At 40.2% G+C, this 15,097-nt stretch overlaps 1 protein-coding gene across 2 annotated transcripts in view; it reads right to left on the reverse strand.

Annotated features, from left to right (window-relative positions):
- VAMP7 (vesicle associated membrane protein 7) overlaps positions 1 to 15,097 on the reverse strand; it is a 43,294-nt gene that overhangs the window by 26,487 nt on the left and 1,710 nt on the right. Inside the window, exons 2-4 of one of the 2 annotated variants that reach the window (XM_081041941.1) lie at positions 8,932 to 9,086; positions 3,288 to 3,345; positions 1,194 to 1,331 (exon numbers count right to left, since the gene is read on the reverse strand). In XM_081041941.1, coding sequence (XP_080898067.1) covers positions 1,194 to 1,331; positions 3,288 to 3,345; positions 8,932 to 9,077 — 342 coding nt within the window. In that variant the 5' untranslated portion in view covers positions 9,078 to 9,086. The remainder of the gene's footprint in view (positions 1 to 1,193; positions 1,332 to 3,287; positions 3,346 to 8,931; positions 9,087 to 15,097) is intronic. The other variant, XM_081041942.1, reaches the window with a different exon arrangement.

Consider the following 15,097-nt stretch of genomic DNA (forward strand, 5'->3'; position numbering starts at 1 on the left):
AAAATAAGCCCTTTTTCTCATTCACAACACAGTCAAAGATAGAACTTTTGTCTTTGCAACTCAAATAGTTTCGTGGATAAAAGGTAAGCATTTCTAAAGGTCTCAACATCATTAGTCATCCGGGAAATGCAAATTAAAACCACAATGAGATTAGCACTGCACACCCACTAGGATGACTAAAATTAAAAGGCAGACCATAACAAGTATTGGCAAGGATGCAGAAACACGGACTTGCTGGTAGGAATGTAAGTGGTACAACTACTTTGGAAAAAGTTTGATGATTTATTATAAAATTAAATAATACTCACCATCTGACCCAGCAATTCCATTTCCAGGTATTTACCCAAGAGAAATGAAAACATCCGAAAACATCCGCATAAAGACTTGTATATGGATGTTCATAACAGTTTTATTCACGATAGGGGAAACTGGAAGCAACTCAAATATCCAGCAACAAGTGAATGGATAAAGAAATTGTGCTATATGCATACAATACTGCTAGGCAAGAAAAGGTACTACTGATTTACAGAACATGGATGGATATCAAAAGCCTTACACTAAGTGAAACAAACAAGGCACAAAAGAGTGTATAATGTATGATTCCATTTACAGGAAATTCTAGAAAAGACAAAACTAATTTATAGTGACAGCAAACAGAAATAAAACAGTGATTGCCTGAGGCAGAGCATTGGGGAAGGAACTTTTATTAGAGTCATGAAGATGTTTTCCGTCTTGGAAAGGGTGGTGTTTCACCCGTAGGTGTATACATATGTCAAACTTCACTGAACTGACAATTAGGTATTCATACAGATTAAGAGATTTTCAAATGACTCCTTTGAGCAGCTCAAAAATGAAACTTGCCTCATGGGATGGTAGAAGATCAATGACTAGGTTAAGAGGCCATGTGGCACATTAAGTGGATTCTTGCATTAGATGGGTTGCTTAACTAGATGATCCTTAGTGTCCTTCCCAGTCCTGAGATACTCTGACCACTACTAATAGAGAATGTCACCAGTTATCAGCTCTGCCCTAAAATGGCCCCTTTCCATTTTTTTATGAGGGAAACTTTACTATGTTGGCATATAATAACACAATAGGAAAACTACTGCAGGTCAGGGTCCCCTACATTCGTGGTGCTTTGAGGTAATAAAGAAGATGTGATTGAAAACACTATATACTGAGAAAGATCTTACCAGCTGTGCAGCCAAGACACTTGAGAACTCGCTATTCATGGCATATGGAAGTGCTGTCTGTGCTCTTGAACCATATGTAGTCTGGAACCTCTTCTTTATCTCATTCAGAAAATTAAATGCTCGGGAACGTTCAAAATCCTAAGAGATCAACACAGAGTGTACATTATAAAGTAAACAAAGGATGAGATGGATGATTAACAACAACCGTAAGAACAGCTAACATTTACTGAGCAATGATTCCATGAGCAGGAACTAGCACTGACCTCACTTTACAGATAAGGAAACAAAGGTTCTGCAAAGAGAACTAACTTGCCAAAGGTCAGACAACTAGTAAATAAAAGAGCTGAGAGTCCAATCCAAATATGTTTGATTACTGCTCACTGAAGATAACAGAACCAAGGTTAGCTTCTTGAGAGCAGGCTTTGGGTTTTACCTCCTCTGTATCTTTCACAGGATCTATTAGATGGCCTAGCACAAGATGTTTAATAAATCCTTAATAATAGCAGTCTTTCATACAAAGATAACACAACTGACATAAACTCTGAATTAATTTTTTTTCAACAGTGGTGATAAATTTGAAAAGATCGAGTCTGGGCCCAGTTTGCCAAAAAGTGTTTACACACACACACACACACACACACACACACACCACACCACACACACACACAAACACACACACCTGTAGCTCGAGAAATACAAGACTCATCTCTGACTGTTCCAAATTTAGTGATATTTCTCATCTACTCCAAGCCCATTCACATTAGTTATTTCAGATGTAGCTGGATTTTTTGAAAGTAATTTTAGAAAAATGCTGTGAAACCAAGAATAAAAATCTCTGTGGTGATCACTGTGGTTGACATTCATCTCCACGTCACCCAAGGTGTTCAGTCTCAGCCAGGGCTTCTTACATTGGGGTCAATGGTCCAAAATCAAGGGGCCCATGTACTTGGATAGAAAAAAAAAAACTACATTGTTATTTTCACCAATCCTTAAGTAAAATTTCTATTGTGAACATAAGAAACCATAACAGTATTAGAAAGTAGCTGTGACTCTGTCACCAATAGAAATCTTATTTCATCTTGAAATTTCGTTTATACTCATCACCACTTAAAATTATTATTAGTTATTAAACCTATGACTAAATCTTGTTATTTAATGAATTCATAAAGCAGTATATATATATCACTATATCAATTTTTAAAATACTTTAAATGCTGCCTTTCAATATACTTGGTTTTGTTTAGTCATGTACTTTACTTTATATTTTAAAACACTGTGGGAGGGGCCTGTGAGTGTCAAAGGGGTCTGTGACACAGTAAAGGTTAAGAACCCTGACCTATGGCAGTCATGCCAATAGCATGCCTCTTGTCAGTGATCAATTTAGAAATAAGTATATAACCTAGCCCTAGTCAATAACACATAAAAGGAAGTCCACTTTGAAAACAGGGGGAGGGGAGGGTGTGCTTCTGGGAAAAGTTTCCTCATTCCTACAGCAAGACATAGTTCCTCTTCTCTGCACAGGAGTAAATAAGCATGTGGCTCCATGCAACCAGGAGGGTAATGTGTCTAGGAAGAGGCTGACACTAAGGACAGCAGAGGAGAGAAAGTACCTTGATGACACGGTTAAGTTATTGAGCATCTTGAGTCTAGAACCTACCAATGGGGACTACGGGTTTATGAAGCTGATCATAGCGTATTGTGATTTTGTTTGCACAAAGTTCATATACATTAAAAAATTAACTATTGACTGGAGGAATGAAATACTTTAATATTTCAGATAAATAAATTTTGAGAGGATTTGATATCAAAGGGTCATAATTCTGAACACCAATTCTCATTACTCAATAGGATAAATGTGTAAGTTACAAGGGGTTAAGCGAAAATGCTACCAAAACTGAGCTGATTTGCATATGCCCAGGTATCAACTTTTCTTGTCACCTGCTGCTCTATATGATAAATGCAAAGTACAGAAAAAATTTCCAGCTGCGGGCAGTTACACCTATGTCACCTTTACCTACCACAGATATAGCTGATTAAAAACTGACTCCGTTAACAGTACACAGTTAAAGAGCAACATGTCTTCAAGTTACTTACATCATCAGTGATACAAAGGTATACAATCCTGTCTTGGCAGATGTAATGAAACAAATAACTGCAGAATAAAAGATATAAAAATTACTGTGATTCTGAGCCGTCTCTCTTTCACTTTTATCTTCCGTATATAAGCAACTTCAGGACCACTAATTACAGATACTGTCTGCCTGTTCTCCCTCTCCCCCTCCCCTATGCATACCTGTTTCTCTCAAGCCAAACCGAAAAGAACAAATGAGAAATTAAAAGCAGCTCTCTACCCTAGCTACACAGTGCAGCAACATGCACAGTACCCATTAAAATGATAGTGACAAAAGCATAATTGGACTCTTAAGGCCTGAACACGAGAGAACACCTTAGGAGGGAGGCAATTAGACTAACCTCTATGAGCCATACGTTTTTCCTTGCCCTCTCCTAAGATCTCAAAGCAAACGCTTTTTTTTCTACCAAATACTCAACAGCAATATTTATTCGGTGTCTGCTTTGTGTCAGTAGCTGCCTGGGTGCTGAGGATACAAATAAGCCAAATCATCAGTCCCTCTCTTCAGAGATCAGTTGACAGAATTCCAGGGCAGCATGGTAGGGTGAGGGGCTGAGGGTAGCACATGGCACTCCGGGGACACAGGAGGTACCTAACAGAGTTTGGTGAAGGGTAACAGGAGAGCGATGTCTAAAGTGAGACCTGAAGGCTAAGTAAGAGATGGCAAGGGGAGGAGTGGTGAAGTGTTCCGGAGTGAGACCAAGCAGCACCAGGGCCTGCAGCACGTAATGGGTTCACGACAGTAAAATTAGGTCACATGACCAGGGGACGGAATGTAAGAACAATAAAGCGACTGCATGCATGAAGCTGGAGAAGTGAGCCAACACCAGGTTATACAGGACTTTCAACCTTCCCTGTGCAGTGAACAGGAACAGTGAACAGGCATCAGAGGCCTTCAGCTCTGGGTGAGCGTGATCAGATTTCCAACAGGAAAGGATGCTTCGGTTAGAGTGTGGGGAACTGACTGAAAGGAGGGCCAGGCAGGAGACTCCCCTGCAGCAGAGCAGGTAAGAAACAATAAGGGAAATAAACTCAAGTCCCATGGGCAGTGAAGAAGAGGGCACACAGAAGAAATAGGAGGACAGAACTTCATGACTGGCTGTTGGGAGTGAGGCATGGGGATAATTCAACTCTGCCTCCCATATTTCTACCTGGGGCGAGTGGATAGACAGGAGTACCTGCTGAATTATATTATTAATGTTCACATGCAGGCTTGACAGGAAGTACGAGGAGGTATGGACACTCAGGCAAACTGTCTTCACTCCTCTAAAAGTTCATATCAATTTCACCAAGGATTTCCACGTGGCCATAGCCAGTGGCTCCCTGTGAAACACCTGGTAGTGTTGACCACTTTCTTCTTCTAGACAGTGTTTTCCCTCCACTATAGTACTTGACACCAGGCTCCCCTGCTTTATGCTTCTCTGTTGATGTTTTCCAGCTTCCTCAGGCCCCAGCTTTTCTCACACACACTCCCTGGAGGGTGGCATCCACTTTCATGTTTTGTGGTTGATGTCCGTTTTAGCTACCACACAATTACGATGACAATTTCTAAATCTATATCTGACCTATCTCCTGAGCTCCAGGCCCACATATGCTGTCTACTAGACATATCCGACCGGATGTACCACAGACAACTTAAACACAACATGTCAAAATGGAAACCATCCTGTTCACTACAAAATTTATTTCTCCTACTCCTAAACCACACTTGGGAATAACTTGGTGCAACGACAAAAAAGGTTAACAGGGACAGTCCCTGCCATCGAGGAGCCTACAGTCAGGAAAAAGAGACAAAAAATAAAGATTGCAATTATAATACAGTCTGGTAAGTGCTACAATATGAACAAACCCAGGATTCTAGGCAGACACACAAAAAGAGGGCATCTGGCCCAGTTTTGGACTCAGGGGTTTCTAGGAGAGGAAACATCTAAGCTTAAGAAGACAGAGTCAGATTTTTTAAAAGACAAACATATTCCAGTAAAAGGTAATAGCCATTGCAAAGGGTAGGAAGAAACAAAGAAGCCAGCATTGAGATGCAAATAGCTAAGTATGATTGAGAATAAAACTGAGGGCTGAAGTAGTGACAGATGAGGCCAGAGAAGGGAGCAGGGCCAGAATCTTCCAACTCCTGTTTAAGAAACTTTAGCCCGACGGCAAGGAGTGCCTGCTGAAGGAGGGGACAGGAACAGAAGTGCCCTTTTAGAAGAATTAAAGAATTAAGAAAGTACTTCATTTGAGACCTGTAAAATGAGCAACAATTTACCAGGGGGCCTTGGAGGGGAAGGAAATTCCAAGATGCAAAAGCCTAAAAAAAATATACTAAAGCTTGAAATAACACTCATAGGTCAGGGGACGGCAAGGAGTCCTACAAAGATAAGATAGAAAGGTCAGGAATGGACCAAACTTCAAAGGTCAAGTGTGGGCTTTATTCTAAAAGCACTGGGCTTTAAGCAAGAACGTGTAATCACAGAAATGTGGAAAACAGATTTAAGGAGGGAGCAGAAAAAAACAGTCACGAGGAGGCTATTAGAAATGAGAAATAATAAAGGCCTGAACTAACACTGTGACAAGTGGGGACAGAAGAGAGGGGATGGATTGAAGTACCCCCTGTGGGAAAAGCAAGGGTTTGGTGACAAGTCAGAAATGATTCCAAAGTTCCAGGCTCAGCCAACTGAATGGCTGGTGATGCCACCAAAGAAGAAAGGAACAGCAAGCAGAAGAGCAGATTCCAGGGTGGAAATGATTGTCTTACTGTAAAATGGACAGTTTTCTTTTGGTATATAGCAATAACAGATATTTTTGACAGGGGTGATAGAATATGATTATAGGGGAGACCAAGGCAGAAGGTTAAAAGGAAAGAAAAACAACTCGGTGATGGAGCTTCATTTCAGAAGATAATAGGCTGAACTGGATCAGGACGCAGGTGGAGAGGCACGGCAGTCAGAGAGCGCAGCCTTCTTACACTACTAATAAAACCACATTTTCATTGGATTCCATATTCTGGCTTCTCTTGGAGCTAGCTATGGCTATGTGACTACGTTGTGGCTGATAAAATGTAAGTGGAAGGTACATGCCCTACTTCCCGGTCTTGCCTCAAAAGAATTGCACGTGCTTTCTCTGGGCATTTTCCTGGGAACTGACTAGAAACACAGATAGCAAGCCTGATAAGTTTCTTAAGAAACCATAAAGCCATACTGACAAGAAGCTGGCAGTATTTAACCCCGAAGGGCAACCTGTAGGCCAGTAAACCATCCCAGCAAGCAGCAGGCAACAAGACCGTGCAGTTCCCACACATGACAACTCTCTAACACCCAGTCAATGTGGCCAGAGAGGATAACGAAGCAGGAAGAGCCTCCTGGAGAACCAGGCCAGGAGTCACGGAAGAAAGACAAGGGATCCTCTCATAAAGCAGGGCCCTAACCACTCCCGGGGCACAACACGAAGTCTGTGCAATGGTGGTAAAGCACAAATTTTAACGTTGCTAGGCCGCAGAGGCCTCTACATGTTTCTCGTTCCTCCCTTCGTAAGTTGGAGTTTGTAGCTTCCACTGCAGTGCTGCTGTTCTTATTTCACCGTTGTCCACTGGGTGGGGCTGGGGGAGCAGGGGAACACATGGCTTGTCGTTCAGGTTAAGGTAAGTGGGCTACAGGAGCCATCCCTGTGTGTCACCCACTCTCGGGACTTGGAGCTGGGCACAGTGATCAGATGAGTCTTTGGGGCCACCTCCTGCAGGGAGGAGGAGCATTCTATATTGGGGAAGAAGAGTGCACCCAGATATTTGGGGGGCTGGGAAAAGTAGACTGAGATGGTAAGTTGTCTCCTGATATCCCGTAACTTCTTCCAGAGTAACAGACTTTGAGCTGAGCATATGGCTGCACAGCTAGAAATAACAAATCCTAGCCTCCCTTCCTAGATTAGCTACATAACTGCACAGCAAACAGTCAAATGTAAGCAGAAGCTTCTGAAGAGCAACATGTCAGGTCACCAAGCTACCACAGGGAGGCACCACGAACTGAAGGGGCTGCCATGACCAGAGATGGAAAGCACTAGTTAAACATGGCTGAGCTGCCTCACCGGCCCCAAGTACTCGCCTGTGGGCTCTCTCATTTCAGTCAACAATGTACTTTGGGGCGTCTCTCTTACAGTGGCTTTGGCTACATCCGAGGCTATAGAAGGACGTAGCCCTGGAAAGCAGTAAGGACCTCCTTCTGAGGTAAGAACTAAGAAAATCAGGATGCCTTAAGTAACCAAAGTTTCTTCAATACTGATGAGGCAGGCTGACGTACTTGTTATCTGATTACTAAGATTTCCCATCTACACCCTCTCCAATCCATTCTCCAAGCAGCTACCAGCATGGTCTTTCTAAAGCAAAAGCTGACCACGTCAACCCCAGCTCAAAACCTTCAGTGCCGTCCCACTGCCCACAGGGTCAAGTCCAATCTGTTACATGACCTGTAAGGCCCTACGTGGCTTTTCTTCTACCCATCTGTCTAGCTCTATTTTCACCACACTGGACACAAGTCACAGAAAGCCACCTGCAACTCCGTAAACGTGCCCTTGATCTCCTTCCTGTCTCCATACTGCTCTACTACCATGTTTCCCCAAAAATAAGACCTCGTTGGACCATCAGCTCTAATGCGTCTTTTGGAGCAAAAAATAATATAAGACCTGGCATTATATTATATTGTATTATATTATATTATATTATATTATATTATATTATATTATATTATATTACATTATATTATATTATACCAGGTCTTATATTAAAGTAAGACCAGGTCTTACATTAATTTTTGCTCCAAAAGACACATTAGAGCTGATGGTCCAGCGAGGTCTTATTTTCGGGGAAACACGGTAGCTCTTCCCTCTACCTGGAATGTCACCTCCCTCACCACTACCATACCCTCTACTACAATTGTCCATGAATTTGACTGTCTCCTTCATTCAACTATAACCTCTAGGAGGGCAACTACTGCAGAAAGTCTTGTAGCCCCAACACCAGGCAAAGTACTTGGCAATAGTCAACTGCTCAGTAAATATTTACTAAAAGAATGGAGAGGGCAGCCGGATGGCTCAGTTGGTTAGAGCGCGAGCTCTTAACAAGGTTGCCGGTTCAATTCCTGCATGGGATGGTGGGCTGCGCCCCCTGCAACTAAGATTGAAAACAGCGACTGGACTTGGAGCTGAGCTGTGCCCTCTACAACTAGATTGAAGGACAACGACTTGTAGCTGATGGGCCCTGGAAAAACACATTGTTCTCCAATATTCACCAATAAAAATTAAAAAAAAAAGAATGGAGAAAAGAATACTATGTATCTTATCTATATCAACATTCACATATCCTAGAGGGCAAGTCATTTTTACATCTAGCATTTCCATTATCTGTCTTTAAAATATTAACATCATTTCAGTGATATAATAAAATAATTACAAGTTAAATTTCTAATTAATACAATTAGACACTTTCTAAGATGGTAGAGGTTACTGTTGTGTCAGCTTATTCAAATTATCCACCAAGAATTTTGTTTAGTAGTTTTCCACTGTTCTGATTATAATACTAGAATTGACTTCTTTCACCCTCTCCCCATGCAGAGCAGAACTCACTTGCCGTGTGAATACGTTAGTTTGTTGTTTTCAGAAGGTATCTTAGCCAGAATCTGCTCTGTCACTTCCAGGAAGTTTCCTCCACACCAAGCATGTTTGGCAAGGATAGTGGTTCCCCTGGCAACAACAGCAAAAAGAATGGCCATGGCTTCAATCTATCAAAAGGAAAAAAAGACATACAACACTTAGAATATTTCTTTAATGATCTTTCAGAAGTAACTTACTATCTGTCAACATCTACCTGGAGACAGTATTGAAGAGGCACTAACTGTAATATCAAATGTAACAAATTTAACAATATCACAGTCTTGTACAAGCTTTCAACCTAAATCATGCTGATATGCTTACATATATAGAGACATACCAAATATGCACCTGTGTATTTATGTGAGTGTATGTAATTATGTGACACACACACACACACACACACATTACATTGATAAACAGGTTCATTTATAAATTAGCACAAACTCATTTCACCCTTTGAAAAGCAATGACCACAGAGAGCAAAGGGACATAACGATGTCTTCATCCTTTAATGCAGTAATCCCATCATGAAAATTTATCCTAGGTAAATAGTTACAGGAGTTATCCTCTAGATTCATAAAGATACCTATTAACAGTAATAATAGCCCATAATTATTAAGTGCTTACTTACCATGTGTCAGGTACCATTTTAAGCATTTTACAATTATCAGCTCGTTTAATCCACACATCAGTGAAAGCATACACTATCATGATACTTATATTAAAATGAAGAAACTGAAGTACAGATGACTTACATAATCTGTCCCAAATTACAGAGCTAGTAAGCGGTAAGAGTTGGGATTCAAACCCACAATCTCATCCCTGTGTGTATACTGCCTCTACTAGAAAGGCATTTTTCATATTATAGAAACAAAGTGAAAATGACCCAAATCTTCCACAAGAGAGAAATGCTTCTATAGATTATGGTAAGATCCTTCATAAGCAAAACATTTCTAAAACAATGGAACACGAGGGTAAGGTTCTTTTTCTCTTGTTTATGGATCTGTACTATTTTTTACCCAACAGAACAGCCCAGGTTGTCTTATCTAATAGTATAAACATAAAAAGAGATGAGAAAATGCCTTCCTATTCTTCAACTAACTCTTCAACCTAATGTTATTTGTTAGTATGTTCAGTTTGATCCAATACGCCAGTGGTTCTCTAACTGTAGTGTGAATAAGTATCTTAGGTGGCAGAGTTGAGAGTCACTTGTTAAAAATTCATATTGTTGGCATCATGCCCTGAAATTCTGACTCGGTAGACCTGAGGCAGGGCCCCAAGCTATGACAAGCCTGCTGGCTGCAGGTGACCCGCACAGCCATATTTTGTGAAACTCAGCAACAGATGATAAAGTGCTTGAGGTCAGGGAACCCACCAATCCTTTCGGGGAATCCCAACATGGAAGGATAGCACACAGCGTAAGTGCCCATCTATCTCAGGGTCTCTTCTTCGTACCATTCTCTAAATGACGGTGTTCCCCAGAGTTATGTCCTCAGCCATCTTCTTTCTGGATTTCTCCTTACACATATGTAGCAAGTTATAATTTCCAAATCACTTTCCATACATTATGTCTCTTGATCCTAAAAGTCTCAACTGACCCTGCAACGTGCTCCCAGTATGGCTCCATTTCTTAAAATCATAATCTATACTCTCTCTGCTTCTCTACCTCCTTTTAACACCTCAACTTACTATAATCTGGCTTTTGTCCTCAACAGTCCATGGAACCATGCTTGCCAAGATCACCAACAGCCTCTATGTTGCAAAATTCAGTGGTAACTTCTCCATTCTCACTCTACTAGACCTCCCAGAACAGTCAGCATCGCTGACTAACCCTCCTTCTTGAAACACTCCTACATATCTGGCTTCTCCTTCTGTCTTCTTGCTGAGTCCGCCTCCTCCATTTTGCCTCTCAATGTTGAATTTCCACAGGAACTGGTTCTGCACTCTTATCTCTAGATGAGCTCATCTAGATTTGCCATTTTAAACAGATTTATTTGCTGAAGACACACTGCATGCAAAAGAAAAATAAAACAAGAGCAGCGGACACCAAAATTGAGGGAAAACCAAAGACAAAACCCAAGGTTCAACAAACAGTTGAGGGAAAGATGGAGGAACAGGGACCCGCAAACTGGGAACAGGAGAGGAAAGCCAGAAGAGTGTGGTGGCCTGGAAGCCAAAGGGAGAGAATGCTTCGAGAAGGCACAAGTGTCAGCTCCTAACTGTGTTCACTGATGCACAGTAAGATGACTGTAAAACAGTCACTGAAATTTTATAAGGAAGTAGGTCATTGCTTAGGGTCAAAGAGACATGCAGTGGAGTGGAACAAAAACAGAGAAACAGAAAGGCAAAATCATATGGTTCCTGACACAGAGAGATGAAAAAGCAGCAGCCTCAGTCCCTCAGCAGCTTCAAGAAGAAAACTGAGTTTGGCCACAATACAAAAACATCTAGTGTCTTAGTGGACCATAAGTTCATTATGAACTGACATGAGGTAATTGCTTAAAATGTTTATGTAATCTTAAATTACATTAAGAAACAGGGTATCTTGATCTCTTTAAGTACTATTGCCATTTTACTCTGTGGGGTTAGAACAGAAGCGGAATACTGAGTTCATTTGTGGCTATAGCATTTCAAGATTGCATAAAAGGGCAACAGTATGGGTGAGAGACCTGGAGAGTGTGTCGTTTGAAGAATGGCTAGAGGAACTAGAAATATTTAACATGAAAAAGAGAAGGCTTAGGGGGAATGTAATGGCAGTGTTCAAGTTTGTATAAAGTACAGTTACCTGGAACAGGGAGTGCATTATTCAGAATATAACTAGTAACAATGGATGTAAGTTATAGGGAAGCAGTGTTTTGTTCAATAAAAGCAGGCCCCAATTTTAAAATGTCTGACTGTTAAACACTGGGCACATAACAGAAACTTTCCTTTCAGATGTCACTAATAGGAATTTCTTACTGTCTCCTATACTGCTAAAAGCCCCACCTATAACGTCTCACGTGCCCCCATTGTAACTCTTACAATAAAATCTGTAATATCTTGAGTATCGGGATAATAGAAACAACTGTGGTAGAAATATTTAAGTTGGTGCAAAAGTAAATGCGGTTTAAAAGGTTAAAGATAATTGCAAAAACCGCAATTACTTTTGTACCAACCTAATACCGTGTTTCCCTGAAAATAAGACCTAGCAGGACCATCAGCTCTCATGCGTCTTTTGGAGCAAAAAGTAATAGAAGACCCGGTGTTATTTTACTGTAAGACTGGGTATAGTATAATATAATATAATATAATATAATATAATATAATATAATATAATATAATATAACATAACATAACATAACAATATAAATAATATAATACCGGGTCTTATATAATTTAATATAATAAAATATAATGTAAGACCGGGTCTTATATTAATTTTTGCTTCAAAAGACACATTAGAACTGACGGTCCAGCTAGGTCTTATTTTCGGGGAAACATGGTAATACTGCATTTGAAGTCAGAAAACCTGGCTCTGCTAATTATTACCAGGATGTGAATGTCCAGTAAACCATAGAGTGCTATATAAATATTATATTCAAGAAGGAAAAAAAAAGCCAGAGAAAAGAGGGGGGAAAAGCTAATGGAATGTAAAGGAAAGCCCTTCTCGACACTGCCCTTCCCTGTTCTCTTATCACTCCTTGCTGTCCCAGAGCCATCATCCCCATTCTACTTCATTCTGCTAAGAATCCTGTATGAGTTTTCTGTAGCTGCCATAAAAAAGTGCCGAAAGCTGCAAGGTTTAAAACAACAGAAATTTATTGTCTCATAGTTCTGAAGGCCAGAAGCCTGAAATCCAGATGTTGGCAGGGCCATGTTCCCTCTGAAATCTGTTGGGGAGAATCCTTCCTTGTCTCTTCCTAGCTTCTGCTGGTTTGCTGGCCACCCATGGTGGTTCTCGGCCTGCAGCTGAAGCACTTCCGTCTCTGCCCCTATAGTCACGTGGTGTTCTCCGTGTGTGTCCAGGTCTTCACATGGTACTTTCTGTCTCTTTTCTTCTTACAGGGACACCTATTCCAGTATGACTTTATTTTAATTTACATCTTAATTACTACATCTGCAAAGACCCTATTTCCAAATGTGGTCACATTCACAGGTACCAGGAGTCAGGATGTAACATATCTTTTTTGAGGAAACAATAAACTCCCATCTTAGAAACTAACTGTTCTTCCCAAATCACTCCTACCCTTCCTCTCCACATACCCACATCACCCCAACCTGCCTCCTTCTCCTCTCCAAAACCTCTACCCCATCTCTTTCCTTACTCATTTTAAGAGTCCTTACAGCAGTGGGCCAGACAGTAATTCCAACAGCTTGGTATTAGAAAGGCGTTTCTATTGCCTAAAAGGTTCCAAAGAAAGGACATTTTTGTTCCAGTTGCTGGGATTCCAGAAAAAGATATACTGTGGGGGAATACAAATGTGAATTCTGGATGTAGTTTCGTTTCTTTTCTTTTCTTTCTTTCTTTTTTGTAAGTATTATAGAAGATTTTTATTTTTTTTAATTAAAATTCATTGGGGTGACTTTTTTTCTTATAGAGGAATTATTATAGGTTGTGGTGAAGCTCTTTAAGTCCATTAAATTAAGGTAAAGTAAGATGCTACTGGTTGGCATAACAACCGAAATGTCATAAATAGCATTATATACAGAGGAAATTGCATCCAGAGTGTCAAACAATAATCTTACAAAGAAACCTTTGGAATATATCCATTTGTGAGTAAGGGACTGCCTGTTTTTAAAAAATTGCTAACCAAATAGCACAACAATGATGCAAATTCCTCCTGGGTGGAGGCATCTTCCAGTGGAGGTTGGAGAGTTTCAGGCAACTGATTGGGGGGAAAAGGCCAAGTCAGTGTTTCTCACACTCAAGTCTATGTGTTCTGAGAAATGTTTAAATTCTATAGTTTTATTTTGGGAAAATTTTAAAAATGTATATGAATATTCTAGATCATCCACACGTATATCTTATAAATGAGAGATGGCACACAATTCAGTGTTCATTTGCATTAGGAAGGCATAGGCAGCAAGAAATTCCCTAAAATGACAATGCTTAATTTTTAATGTCTTAGAAGCATGTCTGGCTGCCCTTACGTTGGCACATCCTAAAATCATAATGACAGTCATGAGTCAAGCACTCTTGTATTCCTGTTGTGTTTTTAAATCGGTTATAAAAGATAATATTTATCTTTTGCACTAATAATTTACAATTGAAATATATCTGCGTGAAACAAAACTTTTAAAAACTGAGAATTTTATCTGCTATTCTGTAAATGACAGTGAGGCAAAATAACATGAACCATACATTATCTCAGGCTAAGGAGAAAATGATACTCAAAGATGTGTTTGTACCAAGAGGAAACCTAATGACACCATAATGTGCTATATGAATAAAGGTTGTGCAACTCTTCAAACAGAAAAAAAGTGGAAGAATCAACTCATTGCATAGCACATGGCAATAGTCAATGCAAAATAAAAAGCAAGCATCCTGTATCATCACTTATATTATTGCAAGGGGATGTATTAGGCTAATCCTTGCAAGAGTTGATTAGCAGAATGTTTCATAGGAACACAATGAATACTAAATTTTTCCCACCCTTATTATCATGAGACATACTATTAAATTGGCCCACTGAATGAAATGGGGGCCTGGCACGCAAGGTGCTCAGGAAAGAGATGGGAACTCATTTCAGGAGGAATCTGAGGAACAAGAGAAGACACAGACATGAGAACAAGCTAGGGAAGGTAAATAAACTAGCCTGAGGAAATGGAATGGTCCACCATTTGGTGAATGAGAAGGTTTAGGGATAAATCTAATAGCCTTACATAAAGAAGGCCTCGTACAAATTAAGTGATTTGGATTGGATCAAGTAGTTTTTCTCTTTCAGTTCAACACACATGTTTTGAGGGTTTACTATGTGGCAGTCATTATAGTAGACACTGAAGACATGAAGAGCAGTGAAAAAAGACCTCTACATTCAACAGAGTCATATACAATGGGGAAGACAGACACAAACAAATAAATGTAATAAAGCATAATGAGTGAATAATCTAACAATGTACACAATTGTTCGGGAGAGTTCTTAAAGTTCTGTGATAATCT

The sequence above is a fragment of the Rhinolophus hipposideros genome (genome assembly GCF_964194185.1).
Source record: "Rhinolophus hipposideros genome assembly, chromosome: X".
NCBI lineage: Eukaryota > Metazoa > Chordata > Mammalia > Chiroptera > Rhinolophidae > Rhinolophus > Rhinolophus hipposideros.